Source organism: Vulpes lagopus, chromosome 1 (genome assembly GCF_018345385.1).
Source record: "Vulpes lagopus strain Blue_001 chromosome 1, ASM1834538v1, whole genome shotgun sequence".
In the NCBI taxonomy this organism is placed as follows: Eukaryota; Metazoa; Chordata; class Mammalia; order Carnivora; family Canidae; genus Vulpes; species Vulpes lagopus.
The window spans coordinates 169,657,226-169,676,859 of NC_054824.1; the positions used below are offsets into that span (position 1 = coordinate 169,657,226).

At 39.4% G+C, this 19,634-nt stretch overlaps 1 protein-coding gene across 1 annotated transcript in view; it reads right to left on the bottom strand.

The window, feature by feature from the left end:
- Positions 1-216: 216 nt before the first annotated feature.
- LAMC1 (laminin subunit gamma 1) overlaps positions 217-19,634 on the bottom strand; it is a 123,203-nt gene continuing 103,785 nt past the window's right edge. The window contains exons 19-28 of the mRNA XM_041755724.1: positions 15,630-15,835; positions 15,101-15,180; positions 12,702-12,839; positions 12,034-12,178; positions 10,458-10,607; positions 10,066-10,180; positions 8,872-9,071; positions 7,206-7,364; positions 4,852-4,951; positions 217-3,254 (exon numbers count right to left, since the gene is read on the bottom strand). Coding sequence (XP_041611658.1) covers positions 2,998-3,254; positions 4,852-4,951; positions 7,206-7,364; positions 8,872-9,071; positions 10,066-10,180; positions 10,458-10,607; positions 12,034-12,178; positions 12,702-12,839; positions 15,101-15,180; positions 15,630-15,835 — 1,550 coding nt within the window. The 3' untranslated portion in view covers positions 217-2,997. The remainder of the gene's footprint in view (positions 3,255-4,851; positions 4,952-7,205; positions 7,365-8,871; positions 9,072-10,065; positions 10,181-10,457; positions 10,608-12,033; positions 12,179-12,701; positions 12,840-15,100; positions 15,181-15,629; positions 15,836-19,634) is intronic.

Here is a 19,634-nt window from a genome sequence, read left to right on the forward strand (position 1 = left end):
ATGTGTGTGTGTGTGTATTTATATATAATAATATATATACACATATAGACATACATACACCTATACACACACACACGTATATTAAGTACATGCACACATACTGGATTGTTCTCAAGAAAATACATCACCCAGAGAAGATATCATGAGCAGCTTTCTTTCATTACACCTTTCAAAACATCCTAGGTCCCCAGTACCACACTCAGGCCACACCAAATATAAAGGGTTGCAAATATTCAGATTTTATTATAAATAAAATACTGGTTTTTTTTTAACATAAAAAATGCCAAGTGTTGCATTTTATTCACCACCCTGGAGAGCAAGACTGTAGAGATTAAGGCAAACAGCTAAAGTGAAGGCACATATAAAAGGGCCACAGTTGGAATTACAAGGACAAATTCCAGGGAACAGCTGTATGTGCCCCTGTGACACCCAGCATTCTGCAGCAGCCACCCTGTCAATTTTATTACATAAAATACAGATAACTAGAACTATACAATAAAATAATGTATATTGCAGGAGTGTAATGAAGGTATTGTCTTATAAAGAACTTTTATTTTAAAAATAAACTTCTGTTTAAAAATATATGACACAGATGGAGAAGGAGAAAAGCAACAAAACCAAACCAAACCCCAAATTTCACTGTGGCCTAAGACTTCCTGGTGTGAGGCTGACCCATGGGCTGGAGGGAAAACTATCCTGGCAGTCTGTCCACAGTCCTTCTCCTGCAAGCTTGAACAAAATGTCTCTGTTAGTAGGGGTGGCCACTTAACAGGAGGAACCAGCTAGGAGACACTGATGGGAAAACTTGGCAAGAAAGAGCCCCGCCTCTGGCAACAGTAGAAGAGGCCCAGAGAAGCAGCAGAGGGAATGCGAGGGTATGCCAAGTCAAGACTTTGTAGTCGACTCTGGTATGCGAGGAGGCGGAAGGGGGAGGCCCAGGTGCGGGACCACTCCCACTCTACCTGTCTGTACGCCATCCCCAATGCCCTCTGAGGGCTTAGTGATCACGCACTCCCTTATCACGCAGCGACCCCCCCAGCGCAAACCGTCCGAAAGGGCATTTCCAGCTCCTTCCTGGTTAGGCCCACAGTGATGTTGAAGACACCATTCAGCAAAATGTCCTAATCCCAGAATGTGCTGTGCTGTCAACCTGACACACCTGCTGTGGAGCGGGTGTCAGGAATGTCAGGCTGCAGTTTTGGGTCACGGGGCTGCAATGCAAGAGGGGGTGAGGTACCTCTGCAGAGCGGCTGTGTGTGGAGGGAAGCGGGTCGACAGCACTAGAGGATGATGTGCTGCAAACACAAGGCAAAGAGCAGAGTGATGGGGAGCAAATGCAATGTCAAAAACTGCAGATGGAAGGGAAGGAGGTATAAAGACACATTGTGCCGTGGAGAGGAAAAACAGAGTGAAGAAGTGAACAGACAGTGCCATTCTAGAAATAGGACCAAGTATATTTACATAAATTCCTTACTCTATAATCATGATAAACAAAAAAAACATTCACACAAAAATATAAATTTGAAATAATTAATAGCACCAGTGTGTCAGATAATAGTTTCTTTCCCCCCCGCTACGCAAAGTACAAAGTTGCATAGTGTTAAAGGCTATATATGAATCTCAAAGGTGGGTTGGTAGGAGGAAGGGGTTGTGTGGCAGGGGATCTTCACACTGTGATCTTAAAAGAAAACCACAGAGCTGAGGATCAAAAGTTGAGAAGCCAGCTAGGCAACTCCACCTACGAGTCTTCCCTCTGCACCGAGGGGGAAGGTTTAGAGTGGGTTTAAATCACAAAGTGCAGGAACTCCATGGTGTTGGCAGCTGTGTGAAATACTGAGTGCAAGTATTTGCCACCAGGATTTGGCAGACTGTGTTTTAGAGGGATCCTACAAGATGGGAACATCAGAAGATAATTGAAGATAAGGGTCAAAGGTTTCATCTCTCCCCAGTGGAGGAAACATGGGTACATGGGATCCTGACAATACTAGTTGCATCTAAGTTTTATCCCTTTGCTAGGAAAGACTAGGACAAGGCGGTTTGTGTTTTGTTTGTCAAGATCTTAGGGACCAACTGCTCTCTACCAGATAACAGCACTAGTTTCAAGACTAACATATTAAAAAAGCTCTAAGAATTAGTTTGATTTTGGAAAAAAAAAAACTTTAGTGGTTATCATATCCTTATTTCTTCTGTATAAATTCCATTTACAGGAATATCAGAAGATGTCTATTGGTGAGTGCAAGCTGCCCATCCAGATTTATCAGCTGCCCAAAGATCTGAAAAGAGGTTCTCTTCCTAGTCAATTATTTAACATGTGAGAAGATGTTCAGCTACTTCTGCAGCCTCATTCTCCGGGAGACTGTCATGAATAATTGCATCCTTACCCGTGGATGGCTCAGTGTCCTATACTCAAAACAGCTAAAACAACTGACGATGGCTCTTGACATTCTAAATGACCAATACCTTTGGCACAGGATGTTTATTTCCTTTTGCTTAAGAGGAGGAGGGGTAGTAGATGATGTAGGTGTACTTTCTTTATCGATAGACTGGATATACTGGCCATCATGATGCTACTAATAGTAGCCAAACTTTTCCTTCATAGAAACAAGAGTACTGAGACCGAGGAGGTTCTGTTGGTATCAGTGAGAAAAAGGAGGGCTCCTTGCTCAGCCCTGGCACACAATGGTTCCCACGAAGTGTTTACACCACTGTACAATAACGTAGGATACCGCGTCCTCACGTAACTCAGGAGGGAAAGTGTGGGTAAGGGAGTGCCTTCCGTGGAAGAGAGACTATCAGATAAAACCCTTTGTTCCCGATTCATGATGTCTGACTTGCTTCTCTTTAAGCTTTGTGAATTTTCCTGGTTCAAAAGGATAGTGGTGGAGAGCAGCAGAGAAGTGGGGGTCTGAAAAATGTAATCTTTGTGTTAAGGCACTCTGTGGCCTCATAACGGCTCGCTGGTTGGGGGGTGCTGCCTTCCGGCCCTAAAAGATGACACTAGGGCTTCTCAATGGACGGGGTATTGAAGCAGCCAGTCGGTAGGGTCTTCTTGATGTCTTCCAGGTTGCGAATGTCCTTCATGATCTCCTCGATATCTCGATTATAGTCCATGATGGCAGCCTCCTGCTTCCTGGCTTCATTCTCCAGATCAGACACTTTCCTGTCTAGATCACTGACTTTCATTTCATCTTTGGCTTTGTTCAGGGTGCCTTCGATCTCATTTAGCTTGTTCAGGTCCACTGTGTCCAGTTGCCCTGTAGAGTCAGAGAGGACACAGGAGGAAACAAATGTACTCAGTGAGAATGATCACGTCACCCCACCAGTACTCCACTAGCCTTCCATATAGATGAAGCCCAGCAACTGCCACCACGCAATGGTGGCCCGCAAACCGGCTTGTAGATTGGTCGGGTTGTACGAGGGCACGAACAACGCAGACCAAGTACAAATGCTGACCTAATTGGCAAGGACAGGTCAGTGCATTTAACAGATACCGGGCTGGATGTCTTCTCTGGGAAAACAGTTTTTGTGAAATGTTTTCTAAAGACACAGCTGCCGTGTTTGAGACCTTAAGCCTCATCTGTGGTTTTGAAGGTCATCTCGTAATGTTTAATACCATTTTTATGTTTATATATGTAATCTGCATGTCATTTTAATGCCATTTAACGAACACAAAAATCTTTACGCTAGAACTCTAAGTCCTCAGCTCTTTGGATTCCAGGGAGGCTGGGTTGGTTTGGGGAGTCTTGTGCCTCTTTCAGGAGTTAGACATTATTTGGAGTCCTCCTATGGAAAATAGCCAGGGATGAAATGCTGAAATAATTCCAGCGAAAGCTTCACTTTAAAATTAGCAAGAAAAGGAGTTCTTCTGGAAAGAATTGCTTCCATAATTAATGAAAGCAGACTGCCACACAGTGATCAACACTTTATGCACACTGTACTTGATTATATTCTCACAAGACCACATGCCTGCCAGTGATTCTCAGATGTTAAACAATTTGCCCAAGTTTGCACGATTACAAGGCAAGGAAACAAAGATTCTGATGCAACTCTAACTTTAAAATCCTGTTCTTTCTGTCATGAAAAGTTACCTCTTCTAGATCCTTTCATTTTAAATTTATTATTCTTGATATTCTAGACGGATAAAAAATATAGACTCCCCCACCCTCCAAAGAAACCAAAAACCAAACCAAAACCAAAACAAAAACACTGACCAAACCTTCAAGGCTAAATTAAAGTAGAATGCATTGCTACAGAGCTATACTAGCTGGAGTATTACCACTTTATAATGGAGGCGGTGACAAAAGTACATCTGTCCTATAATGAAGCCTGCTCCCCCTCAAACTGAATTAAAAGAGCAATTCAACATGTTTCTATAATCCTTGAAAAATCAAGCTTATTCTTTTCCAAAAACCTGTCACCTCATCCAATTATCCTTTTGATTAGCAAATGAAAAGAACTCCAGGCAGTGAAGTCATCACCAGGTTAAAGTGTTCCTTTACTCTACCACTGAAATCCTTCACTTTAAATCCTTTAAAGACACACTGCCAGCACAATGATCTAAGAAGAATCGCTGTTCAATGTATCATAAACATCGACCATAAATGAGCCACCCTAGTTGGCAGCCTATCTTCCTAATTTTCTAAGTCTTTGGACCATGGTCACATTCCAGGACTTAGATCATATACCGTGCAAGGGCCTCGTAAGTACTTGTTGGATTGATACAACCTGAAGTCCTGATCCAGTTCACACAATACTCCTGCTAAAATATCTACTTCTGTGTCAAGTATCTCAGACCCCAAGAGCAGTACAGAGAATTCAGAGGCTGCCTAACAGGACTCTACAGCTACTTACCCAGCTGCTCCAGGAGGTCATTAATCAGGTTGAGGAGGCTGGTAACGGAGTTCTTGGCCTTTCTGGCATTGATCTCAGCTTCCTGAGCAGCCTGGGAAGCCTGTACCGGGAAAGGACAGATGATACCGAAAGTCCTGGAGGCATGTTTTCAGGTTCTTAAAATAGTTTTACCCCAATCAGCCAGAAAGTCCAATTTTCAGCTTCCTCTTTCCTAACTAGTGAAACTACAATCAATCAATCTCTCTCTCTCTCTCTCTCTCTCTGGTCTTTGTATCTTCATGGTGAAATGTTGCTATTTTTAATTCATAGAACAGTCATGAGTAGGCTGTCCGCATGACGATATTGACTGTATTTGTATTTCAAAAAGACCAATATTATCTCCTTTTCTCACTTTCTCACTCAAGAATACATGGAGATGGATTCATAACAAAATCCATTAAGCAGAAATAAGTTATTTTTAAGGACAAGTATAAAAAACTACATTTTAGAACCAAAATAGGTCCTTCAGGACACTCTTAGGGACCTGATTATTAGACATGCCCTATTTTCAAGACAAGTTTTATAATCAAGTGACACGTTCTGTAACACCCTCTACCCCTGCAGCTGCGTGCACGCACACACACACGCATGTCCGTGCATACACATCCACACGCACAGATTGGGGTGGTACAGTTTACATTTTATAAATCAACCAAAGGTAAGTGTATTCAGGAAAATTCCATGAAACCTGAACAAATACCCTGTGCATGAGTCACGGGAAATGACAATGGAAGAGGAAGTATCTGAATATCAGAAAACAGATGCTCTCACAAATAAATCCAGTCAGGATATAAATGAGCAGCTTTGAGCTCCCTACCACATAATTGTTTTTCCTAGTTTTTGGCTCAAGATACTGCAACATTTTTGGATAGAAACAACGTAAGACTTTGAAAAAGAACAAGCATGAGGAAAAAACCTTCACAAATGAATGATTAATCTCTGTTGAAATCACAGCCTTTCTTACTGAGCCTTGACAGGCTTTTCTGTGAGCATCCTAGGAGAGGGGTAAATGACCATGATGGTCTGCAAGAGCAATGCTCCTGCAGTAACCTGTGGTCTCCAGCCTCTTCTTCCAGGGCAATCAAAAGCCTTTACTCTTCTGGTGAAAAAAGGTATGTTACAGATTCAAACAACACTGGCTCGATGCTGTGTCTTTTAGGATTGGCCTAAATATAAATGGAATAGAGTATGTTTGGGTGCTTTGTGTTCGTTAGAAGTTATTTATCCAAAAGAACAAAAGATGGATCTTCTTCCCCTCTTTGGAGTCCATACCCCTTTTTTGAAGCTCATAAGGAATATATCCTTTTCCTTCTTCCAATAGGCTCTAAATCTAATGTTTCTACAACCATATTAAAAATGAAATGCAGAGACCCTCAGCATATACAAGAAATGCGTATTTTTTACTATATGGGAATTTCCACTTGAGCCATACCTTGCTATAAAATTGAGACAGTCCAAAACAAAACCCAAAATGCATACTAAAATAGAGTGTTTGCACAGGGATACTTCCTGTTATCACTTCTCTAGAGTCTTCTTTACCTAGATAAACAGAGTTAGTATTTCTCCTTTCTGTCCCAAGGTAAAAATGAGCCATAGTAAAAGATCTGTTTTTCAGCAAGAGTGGAAAAATGGTCCCTTGCTTGTACTGAAAATACAGAATTAAACAAGTTCATTACTGTGATTGTAATCAGATTGAACTGAACAGTTATGTTTCCACTGTGACTCCATTAAAGTCTTTTGAAAGCAAAATATAGCATAAAACAGAAAAGTGTACCCTTGTTCTTTACCAGGCCATGCATTCCTAAGTCAATTATATTACCAACAATATTGTAGATACACATCATCACAAAGGGTAAAAAAAAAATTAAACTGAATGTAAATTTGGTATGTTTTTGTCATCTTCAAAAATGAAACACAAGAAACTGCTCTTTGCCTCTAGAAAGTAGGCTGCTGCGGTAACAATAGCAGGAGGAAATTTTTTATTGTATTCCTTTTTATTCCTTTTTGGTTTTATACTAGCTATGAATCACTCATCCAAAAATATAAGGACATACTTTTCAATGTCCTAAAACTTCAAATGTATAAAAGAATGTTTTGCTTTTAATGGGGAGAAGCCTTGGACAGAACAATTGTGCAACAACCCAGCAGGAGCTCCAAATTCTTTGTCTTCTATGTAAGTTACTAACCCAATTCTTGGCCAGAAAACACAATGAAAAACAGAAGTCAATAAGACACTCTTCTTAACAAGATGGGGATCTTCATCATTAAACACCCTTCACTCTCTGCCCACAAGCAAATAGATACAAGTGGCTTACCATCCCTGCCATCATCATATCCTGGTCAGCATCATCTTGTTTTTTCTTCAGCTCCTTTTCTGCTTCCTGCAGTTGTTTCAACATATTGTTCACCTCATTATCCAGGTCTGTAACTTCTGCAAAAGTCCTTTCTGCTTCTGCCTTGGTGCTGGTAGCATTCTAGGCACATGATAAAGAACTGCTGATGAGAAAAAGCTTTCATCTTTCTAAAGTATGCGTCCATACCTCTTATAATCTGTAGAATGGCTCGAAAATACAATCCATAAAGAACAGGGCAGTAAATTACATTGTACGTTGACTTATGGTATCATTTAGTTGGGTTCCAAATAACAGTAAGGAAAGAAAAGTTAGCACTACTGCCTAACATAATAAATACTTCTATTTGTATACTCTTATTTATCCTTAATACTTCCTGTTCAATCATTGCCATTTTCAGTTGAGGTCACATGGCTGGCAAATGATAAAACATTTAAATGGTGTACATTTTCCAACACATCATATTGATTAGGTACTTTCAAGTTGAATACATTTTTAATTCAAATGTAGATGCCTTGTTCTACTTGGCAGTTCATCACAATGTAGAAAAAGACCACAATCCTGATATAGGAGTATTTTATAAAATATAATTAATCCCCAAATCAACTGTTCTAAATTAACTTAAGAATGTATTTGATTGGGCAGCCTGGGTGGCTCAGCGGTTTAGTGCAGCCTTCAGTCCAGGGCGTGATCCTGGAGATCCGGCACTGAGTCCCATGGCGGGCTCCCTGCGTAGAGCCTGCTTCTTCTCCCTCTGCCTGTGTCTCTGCCTCTCTCTCTCTCTCTCTGTTTCTCATGAATAAATAAATAAAATCTTTAAAAAAAAAGGAATGTGATTCTTGAACATGTAATTTTAGCATCCATTCTAATCGTTTAAATAAAACAGACTGACCTTTAAATAGGAAAAAACCAACTTAAATTATTCTTTAAGATGAATAGAAAGAGGGCGCCTGGGTGGCTCAGTTGGTTAAGTGTCTGACTTTGGCTCAGGTCATGATCTCAGGGTCCTGGGATCAAGCTCCACTTCTGGCTCTACGCTCAGAGGGGAGTCTCCTTACCCCTCTCCCTTTGCCCCTCTCCCCAGCTCATGCTCTGTCTCTCAAATAAACAAATAAAATCTTAAAAAAAAAAAAAGATGATTAGAAAGAATCCTAGCAGCGGATTCTTTCCACTCTAAATCAGGTTGGGATCAGATACAAAATATGCTCACAAGAGGCGCCTGATAGTTATACTGACTTGACTGAAAAAATGGCAGCTGTCCATGTCAAAGTCCATGTTTATTTGAGAAGAGTTTGATTTTTTTTGTGGAAGGTGCTCATGGGCCCATAGCATTCCATCTCCTCACAACAGAGACCCAGCCACTGAGACAACAGTAGAAATGTTGAAGGGCCTTTCAATGATTCTGCCTCTTTGGTCAATGTACTTATCTAGTACTCTAATACCTAGTCAGAAGTGAACAAGGATGGTTTAAGATAATTTTACTAGAGTCGAGGAGGAAATTTATGAGAGATTTTAAGGATCTGGAAAGAAACTAGATCTTGGAAAGGATCTTGGAAAGGATCTTTTAAGGATCTTGGAAAACAACTAGAGAAATACAGGAGCAAAAATGGGAGAAGAAGGAAGCACGCACCTTCTGGACAGCGCTGGCGATCCTCTCTGCCTCATGGGCTTTGCTCTTGGCTTCAGTAGCGTCTGCAGCTGCATTGCCCAGCGCCAGCTGCGCCTCCCTTGTCTTTTCATTGGCTTCAATGATGGTCTGGTTGATGGCAGGAATCCTCCGTAAAGCCTCCTCTGCAGCAGTCTTGTTGTCATTCACTCGCCTATCGAAATCTAAAATAAAGCAAATTCGAGGAATGCACTTGAACTAGACTCTCAACAAGCCAAAAGGGAGCCATTTAGGGAGCTGCAACTGGATTTTGTTTTATGAAAAATGAGAGAAAAATGATAAACAGCATGGATGGCCTTAGAAAAACGAAGTGCACAGCTTTAGACTCTTATGAGTGGGCATGTTTCTGGAAAGTTCACTTTCATGCAAAGCACTGAGTAATCCATTATTGTCACGGCAACCAATATTAAAAGCTGCAGTTTATCTAGTGTTTACTGTGTGTTAGCTACTAAATTAAGAGCTTTTTATGTGCCTGTGATGTAGTCACTGTATCATTTTTATAGATGAGAACTGAAGATTAAAGAGGGAGATAATTTTCCCCAACGGTTCACAGAAGTAAGAGGTAGATCAGGGATTCTAACCCAATCCTACTGACAGCAGAGCTGATATATCTAACCATTATCTGGTAAAACTTCCATATTTATAGAACCTATGGGCTATTTTATCAGAGGCAAGTCCAGGAATATGTAGTGAATTAAGCACATTTCTTTTTTTTATCTTGGGTGAGGAAAGAAGGCATAAAGATTGAAATGCAACTGGTAGAGAAAATGAAGAATAATCTCGATTTACCAACATGAGCCAGCTAAGTAGGCATAGCTTGATGACATAAGTTATTCTAATGTCAGAAAATTTCTTTTTTGTTTTGTTTTGTTTTTTTGGTTTTGTTTTAATCCTGAGGTATGAAGGGGTAAAATGATACAACCTCTGGGATTTTTCTTTGAAATACCTTACCATAAAAAAAGTAGGGTGGATGTTGGAGGATGAAGCAAGTATAAGAAAAATCTTAACTGTTGAATTGGAATGATAGATTTATGGGATTTATTATACTCTTATCTTTCATACTGTATATGTTCTAAGAATCTCATGGTTAAAAAAAAAAGGAAGTTGCCTTCATGAAGCATGTGTAGAAATTTATGCTGTTATGTGAGCCTTTCATACCTTTCAGGTTGTTGAGAATGTCATTGGCTTCCTGTAAGGTATTTCGTCCCTTTTTAGCAGCTTCTTCCGCAAGAGCCTTGGCAGCATCTGCTCGGGCCAGGAGCTGGTCAGCAGTCTGCAAACACACAGCAGATCAGAGGGAAAACCCTGCAAGATGAATCTCTTCTATCTCCTTTTTTTTCTTCTTCTTCTCTCTCCTAAAAGGCCAGGCACCCACTCCCAGCTGCCACCCCAACACCTGCCAACACAGAGCATAGGCCTGGGTATCTCACAGAAGGCCTTCCTTTGAACACCTCAGGGACCCTGCACTTGTAGTGTCATAGACACAGCTCACACTTGCACGATTTTAAATTCTGCCTCAAGAAATGAAGCAATTTGTAAACTAAACCAACTTGTTGTTCGGTCTTTCCCTTCTCCAGAAGCTTCTTGACTTCAAGTTCCTTCCCTCTCATGTCTTCTCTGAGGTCCTCATAATCTTTCAATTTCTGGTCAATCAGACGGTCCAGATCCTCAGCTTCCTTCTTTATTTTATTGGCCTCATTCTGTGAAAAGCAAGTAAGATTGTGACATTTTAGACAAAACAATGAAACTGATGAGAAGGTAGGCTTAGTAACTCTGTAACACTTACCACTCAGATATTTTTAAAAGAATGGCACAGGTCAAGATTTTATGGACTTGGGCACCTGGGTGGCTGAGTGGTTGAGTGTCTGCCTTTGGCTCAGATCATGATCCCGGGGTCCTAGGATTGAGTTCTGCATCAAGCTTTCTGCAGGGAGCCTGCTTCTCCCTCTGCCTCTCTCTGTGTCTCTCATGAATAAATAAATCTTAAAAAAATATTTTATGGACTTTTAAAAAAAAAATTGAAGTATACTTTACACATAGTGAAATGCACAGCACTTACTACAATGAGTTTTGACAAATATATTTACCCATGTAACCAACACCCTCAATCAAGATACAGAATATTTCCACAGCTGGAAATTCCCTGTATCTCTTTCCAATTAATTTCCACATCTACCTTTTCAACAATGCAGCTGCCACTGGTCTGGTTTTTATCATTGATTAGTTTTGCCTATTCTCAAATTTCAAATATGTGAGATCATACAATATGTACATGTCTGAAGAGATGTACTATACCTTTATGATAAAATAAAATGAGCACCTCTGATGTAAGAAGTGAAACTTAATACATTTCAAGTTTAATGTAAAAAATATAGCATTTACACAGAGCCTGGAATGAGGATTCATGATTAGAGTACAGATATAATGAAAGCCTACCAATTCTCAAATATTTTACCTGCCTGACAGCATCCTGACATAGTTCTTTCATTTAAATAATTTTAAAAAATATTTTATCTATTTGACAGAGAGAGAGAGAGAGAGAGAGAACGCACATGCACAAGCAGGGGTAGTGGCAGGCAGAGGGAGAAGCAGACTCCCCGTTGAGCAGGGAGCTTGATGTGGGATTGATCCTAGGACCCCAGGATCGTGACCTGAGCTGAAGGCAGATGCTTAACCTACTGAGCCACCCACGAGTCCCCTAAGCCATTTTCTTTTATTTCTCTTGTTCTCAATCAGATAGTGTCTGGACCTAGCAGTCTAGGTGTACTCTGCTCTAATAAATGCAAATATATAATAATTTAGATTTATATTAAAGATTTAGGAGTGATCATTCATATCATTAAAGTAGTCTTTGCTGCTGTTTAATCTTTATAATCACAGGATTCTTGGCCTCAGTTAACATATTGGAAGCGGAACTCGACATTACCACTGAGTCAGTTGGAGGACAAAGGAGGTAGGTACTAGTGATAGTTATAGGGCAGTCAGAACAGCTTTTACCCAGACTTCGAGCAGAGTGTGTGTGTGTGTGTGTGTGTGTGTGTGTGTGTGTGTGTGTTTGGGGGGCGAGAGTGAGTACTATGGATGGGTGATGGCAGTGACAACCAATACTTGGTGCCCACCCCATACCTCTAGTGCTTCTGAGTCCACAGGTGTCAGTTGGGCAACGCTGGCATAGATCTCCACGGCTTTATCTCCAGCCTTCTTGGCCTCCTCATGTACTCGAGCAGCTTGCTTCTCCAGATCCTGTGAGATGTTCTTTGCTTGTTCATACCTAAGGAATAAACAATTTAATGAAACTTTGTTGCTTTTGGCATCTTAGTGTTAACCACATTCATTCTAGTTCCAATCACTGCAACAGAATTTCCAAAACTTCAGAGAAAATGCTATTATTTAATGGCCAACATAGCTTAGATTTCATCTCATCACTTCTATTTATACTATATGGTTTATCGGATATTTCTTATTTTGGACACCTTTTAAAATATTTGTAGCTCAAGTACATTTTTTCTACTAACTCTGATACTTTGTCTCTTCTTTTTTCATTTATGCAGAATTTTAAGTATCATAGCTAGTTGATTACCTTTCTCTGTAGTTACAGGAATTGGACCCAATAAAATCTCTGTGGCTCTACATCCCCTGCTCTAATTACTGCTCCATTTCAAAAGCATGATTAACAAAAGAAATCTTACTGCACCAATGCATGCCCTGAATCCATCAGCATTTAACTTTTCATTGAACTGGTGCTATTTACAAGAACAACCAAGGGCCATAAACCACTTTTAAATGATACTCACTTTCTATTAAGCTCTTCAATCTCAAGTGCTGTTTGATTTTCTCCTGCCAGTGTTTTCAGAAGCAGATTATATGCCTCAGTTGATGTATCATTAGCTGTCTTTGCCACTCTTACAATATCATCAGCTTCTTGTTTATGGCTGTATAACATAAAAGAAAAAATAAACCATGAAACGGGACTATTTAATATGGAAAGAAGCAGAACTTAGGTAATGCTTATCTTATTATATATACATATACTCATGAGGACAGAGCTCTGTAAATATTGAAAAATCTTACAAATTTGGAATTTTGCAACCATTTCAGTGGAGCTAAGTTTAAATAGCATTCTACAATCTGAGAAAATGGTATTTTCCAAATGACATTTTCCACTTAAGTTTATAGGGGCAAATGTTTATATTTCTTTAAAAAATTACTTCTAAATAAAGTCATTTAAGAATAATTTATCTATAAAACCATCTATGCTGGCAAGAACTCATTTATTAGACATAAACACAAACCCAGGACCTAATGTTTAATCCTTATTCTGGTTCTGTTACTACATAATCTTGAAACAGCTTCCAACTATTCAGATTTCTCACATGCAACCTAATTACTGGCCAGGAAAAGCAACCCAACACCAAATAGAAAGCAACAGGTCAACAGGGAATCCAGCCAAATAATGCAAATTTCAGCTAAGGAACTGCTAAGGTTTTTTTTCAGCTCTAAAATTTCATATTACAATTTCACACTGAAGGATGAGGCCATTCCTTTTCAGTATAATAAATGTTCTTTCAAAAATCATATATGAAAGATACTAGAATTACTTTATATATTCATATGCACAATAATTTTTTAAAAGATTTTTTATTTACTCATGAGAGACAGAGGCAGAGACATATGCAGAGGGAGAAGCAGGCTCCCTGCAGATTTTATTTATTTATTGGAGAGAGAGAGAGAGAAAGAGAGGCAGAGGTAGAAGCAAACTCCATGCAGGGAGCCCGACGTGGGACTCGATTCCAGGACCCCAGGATCACAGCCAGAGCTGAAAGCAGACGCTCAACCCCTGAGCAACCCAGGCACCCTATGTGGATAATAATTTATTTATTATTATATTTCTGTATGTTGTCAGCTTCTTTTAATCTTTTTAATCAGAAAATCTAAAACCATGAGTGTTCTATGAACTAAATGACACAGCTCATTTACATTTACAAAGAATAGAGAGTATATGTTAAAGCAAAAAGTCAAAAGTAATTGCTCTGAATAATGAGGCTCAAATTCTAACGTGGGGCTTACTTAAGAACCCCATGCCCATGAGGTCTACTAACTGTTCTGCAATTCTTTAAATTTTTTTATTTATTTTTTATTTATGATAGTCACACACACAGAGAGAGAGAGAGAGAGAGAGAGAGAGGCAGAGACACAGGCAGAGGGAGAAGCACGTTCCATGCATTGGGAGCCCGACGTGGGATTCGATCCCGGGTCTCCAGGATCGCGCCCTGGGCCAAAGGCAGGCGCCAAACTGCTGCGCAACCCAGGGATCCCTGTTCTGCAATTCATTCAACAAACATTTATTGAGTACTTACTATATCCCAAACATGGTTTTAGGTATTGGAACTTCAGCAGTGAATAAAACACACAAAAACACCAGCCCTCATTAAGTTTACATTCTAGCAACTACTTTAACACATTTTTTCAATTTAATGTTCTCCTACAACTTAAAGTTTTTCCTAAGAAACTACCTTATACTTAATAATTTAAAAAATCTTTTAAAAATGAGGAATGATGTGCCTGGGTAGCTCAGTGGTTGAGCATCTGCTTTTGGCTCAGGGCATGATCCAAGATCCTGGGGTCCTTGGATCAAGTCCCGTATCAGGCTCCCTATAGGGAGCCTGCTTCTTCCTCTGCCTGTGTCTCTGTCTCTCTCTCTGTTGTCTCTCATGAATAATAAGTAAAATCTTTTAAAAAATAAAAAGAAGGAATGACACAGTCTGTATTCTTGGGCTGATTTTCAATGTACTATTTGAAATTTCAAATGTACCATTTGAAATTTTTTTCTATTAAAATCTAAGAGTTAAACATGTGTTAAAAATTTTAAACATTAAACAACTAAATTCAACTGAGCTTCTTAGTTATCAACTTTAAAGTTTTGAAATTAAAAATCTAAAAATGTTATGGTTTTGAGATGTGCAAATATAACTTCCCTCCAAAGCATCATGTTCAAATATTCAAAGTAAATATTGTAATTTCAAAGGAGAGGCAAGAAAGGAGAACACACAGCCGATAACATTTCAGAAAAGAGAGCCACCTCTGCAGAGGCGGGTTATGTGCAAAGTGTGCATGGGTAAAGGAGGGAGCAACATGTACACACCATAAGGAAAGTTATAGCTTAACCATTAAGACACAGGGATCTGGAGGTTACCGTTCAGCAAGCTTTCGTGCTTCTTCTGCCAAAAGAGTCATGTTGTTTGGGTCCCCTGTAGACTCTGGCTGAGTGACTGACTGAAGAGGAAATAAACAAAGCACTAATCTCAAAGGACTGAATTATTTAAATTTAATAAATCAAGTGCCCAAACCAGATTTGTATTAGTGTTATTTAGCAAAAAGAATGTCTCATTAGTTCAAAGATCTTTCACTAATATTAGCATCCCTGGTTACAGATTATTATTTCTATTTTCATCAGAGGATAAAAGAAGTTTAAAGTGACTAATGCCATAGAAGAAACAAAGGTAGAGAAAGGACCCAGATGTCCACTGGTTTTTATCCACTCTGCAATCACTATTTAATGACAACTATGAGCAAGTGGCTTTCTTGCTCCATGTTTAGAGACAAAAAGACACAAAGAGTCAATTTAGCTGAAGCATTCCATGAACAGTAATGGAATGGCAAGACTTGGTACAAATTACCAGGGGACTCCTGCACCCCAGTCTCAGACCTTCCCAATCACTCACCACATTGGCAACAGCAATCTTTGCTTTCTCCAGTTCTCGGGATGCGATTTCAATCAACTGCTCTGTGCTTTCTACCCTGGCACGTGCTTGCTCGGCCAAGTTTCCAGTCTCTTCAATGGTATTACGGATATTCTGTAAACGGCTAATTTGGCTGGATAACGTGCTATTCACTCTCTGGAGGCGGTCCATCAAATTCTGGTCTACATCTGCAAAGGCATTGCATTAGAAAATCTATAAGTTACCTGAAGGTGGGGGGGCGGTGCATATATCACATGAAATCCGAGGCACAACTTTATTCCTTCCCAACACAGAACTCTCTGATAAGCTTTCCCCAAGCCCATGGGCAGAACTGTTCGGTCTTTATTGTGCCAGTCTCCCTCCACTCTTTAACATTTATCACACTATCTCCCATCTTGCGTCTGTCTGCTCCACTGGACTACAAGCTTCTCTTTTTTACTTGTCACTATATCCTCAATGTGATTGGCAAAGAGGAGACACCCAAGAAATGTCTGAGGAAGGAAAGCTGTTGATGTTCTGGCACATGCCAGATTTAATCATAAAAACACAATGTTATTAAAAGCACTATCAGCCCTGAGAGCTGGACATTTTTTTAAACTGGGAAAAAACCAGGTTCAAAACAGATGTTGAGGAATGGCAAATTATTATTTTTTTATATAAATTTATTTTTTATTGGTGTTCAATTTGCCAACATATAGAATAACACCCAGTGCTCATCCCATCAAGTGCTCCCCTGTCACCCAGTCACCCCCACCCCCCGCCCACCTCCCCTTCCACTCTCCCTAGTTCGTTTCCTAGAGTTAGGAGTCTCTCATGTTCTGTCTCCCTTTCTGATATTTCCCACTCATTTTTTCTCCTTTCCCCTTTATTCCCTTTCACTATTTTTTATATTCCCCAAATGAATGAGACCATATAATGTTTGTCCTTCTCCGATTGACTTATTTCACTCAGCATAATACCCTCCAGTTCCATCCACGTCGAAGCAAATGGTGGGTATTTGTCGTTTCTAATGGCTGAGTAATATTAGGAATGGCAAATTAAATTCATTTTGTATTTTAAACTAAATACAAGACTGAGTATGGAGTCTTGCTGCCCCCTCCCACCTCCTGACAGAGCCACGTAATTTCTTTCATACCGAGATCTTCAAAATGTTTTCTTTTTTTTTAATAATAAATTTATTTTTTTATTGTGTTTAATTTGCCAACATACAGAATAACACCCAGTGCTCATCCCGTCAAGTGCCCCCCTCAGTGCCCGTCACCCATTCACCCCCACCCCCCGCCCTCCTCCCCTTCCATCACCCCTAGTTCGTTTCCCAGAGTTAGGAGTCTTTATGTTCTGTCTCCCTTTCTGAGATTTCCTACCCATTTCTTCTCCCTTCCTTTCTATTCGCTTTCACTATTATTTATATTCCCCAAATGAATGAGAACATATAATGTTTGTCCTTCTCCGATTGACTTATTTCACTCAGCATAATACCCTCCAGTTCCATTCACGTTGAAGCAAATGGTGGGTATTTGTCATTTCTAATGGCTAATATTCCATTCAAAATGTTTTCTATTAATTATGCCCATTCAACTTAAATCTCATACCTAGGCCTTAATAAATAAAAAGATAAGTATATACCTGTGTAAATATGATTCTGTCATTATTAAAATTCTCACATGTCATGAGAGTATATTAATATACAAGAACCACTAAGTCCTATTCAAAAATTGATCAGTTCTTATTTCAGCAAAATGCTCAGAGTTGGCATCTAAATTTTCCAAGGAATGTGGAAAGATGAGAGGTCAAAGTTAAAATCAATAAAGATGAAAGTTTGAAAGATGAGTTTGGAAAACAGCATCTTGCAAGCAGGGCCACGAAATACAAATGCAAAGTTGGTGCAGTGTGACACTCGCCTAACTATACACAGTGGCCCTGCTTGGATGATTAGTCAACTCTTTGGTAATCTCAAGATTTTTAAGAAAATAACAAAAGATTTTTAAAAAGCTGAAATCACAGAACATCATTTAGACTCAGGAAGCATAAGCAGCACTGAAGTTACAAAAGCCCCTTTCCTTTAGACCTTCAGGAATGGACGAGATACCAATCTCTCTGGCCAGCTCTTCAGAGAAACAACAGTAACTGAAAGAATAGATAATCTAACTAGTAGGATCACTTCAAATGCCTTCCAATTGCAAAACCTAATTGCGCCATATAATCTCCTTTTAAAGCTGCAGAATAAACACGAGTTTAAACTACAAATAAATACTCAGGGATAGTTTGAAAGGATAAATCATTGTGAAGATATTGTGATTTGTGGCTCGTTTGAACCCAAGTAAGAAAGGTCAGCCAGGAACTCCATGAATCTGGTCTTAGTGGGAGTAGACTTTAACCCTAGCCTCACTATGGGGCTCCCCAAGCTATAAGAAGCAGCAGCCTGTGATGTTCCCACCTTTTAGGTGGCTCAAGGGAAGGTATGACATCCATGGCTTTTATCAAAGCTGGGATAGAAGAAAGTAGGTAGCTAGTATGGCCGGAGGAAGCTGGACATTGCTGGGGCCACAGCAAGATGTGGAGCAGTGCTGGCCGACCACCCTTTCTCTTCTCATGCCCTCACAGTGCTGGTGCCAGAGCTGCGGGCCAGACCCCATCTCTCAGGTGAACTGTTCTGCACGTAATGATAACCCCACATTTGATTCCTCAATGTATATGGCAGGACAGATGTGAACTTGTTGTTACAAGAGAATACATTAATGGAAAAACGTGTGTAAAAAGCTTTTGCTAACAGATGAACAAGCTAAAACAAAAACCACTCGTGTTTATACAGAACAGGAAACATTTAAATTCTTCTTAATCTATGTTTAACACTTAAAATGTAAAAACAGCACAAAAAAACCAAACACACACCTAAAGTTAACATAAACTATTGACCTCTCATTTTATTCTTCGTTCCTAAAAATTTACCTTATAAAACAATTTCTGGACTCTCATAAAAATTAAACCAACCAAAACCAGATGCATCTAATTACTTCCTTCTTTACTTCAAGAATTTTTGAAAAATCAAAGTTATATATGTTAGGGATACCTACAATAAGAAATAAGTAATATATCTAGTTTTTGTTGACCTATAATCTGATAGGAAGACTTCTCTAACTCCAAATGGGTAGATTCATAAACTCCATAAAAGGGTCAATCATTGTGGCCCTAAGTGTACTAATGTTAATGCACAGTTACTATGAGTGTCTATGAACACCTGTATCTCAGAGACGGAAAGCCTCTAAACAAAAGTGACCTCAGTCAGATGATAAGTACCTCAATAGAAGGAGCAGCGTCTTATTTATCTTTTCATTACTGGTATTTTTAGCACAGTGCTTGGTATATTCCAGGTATTCAGTAAGTATAGAAAAGGATTTGTTTCAATTTAGGAAAAAAAACTTAATTCAGGGTAAGTAATAAAAATAAAATGTTCAAATGATTTAGCCGGTGCCTGGGTGGCTCTGTCAGTTAAGCATCCAGCTCCTGATTTTGGCTCAGGTCAACAATGTCAAGGTCGTGAGATGGAGCCCAGTTGGGCTCTTCACTCAGTGGGGAGCCTGCTGGAGATTGTCTCCTCCCTTTCCTCTGTCCCTGTCCCTACTCACTTGCTCTAGCTCATTCGCTCTCTCTAAAATAAACAAATTTTTAAAAAGTGATTTAAAAAGCAAGTAAATAATTAAAAATAACTTTTTCTTACTTTCAGAGTTTTACAAACTCAGGTACCTTTAAAGTTAATAAAGTACTTTAAAATAAATTGTTTTCTAACTCTTAAGCCAACTCCTCTGCGTATCATAAGTCTCATTGGATAATATACAGAGGAGAGCCATAAATGCAAAGGACATTAAATATGCACATAATATAAAATAAATGCTTTTACATGATGCTATTAGCACATTTGTTTGCTAATTAGACAGAAAATTTCATAAGCAGGTACTAATTTCTAATCTCTCATAAATACTAGCTTTT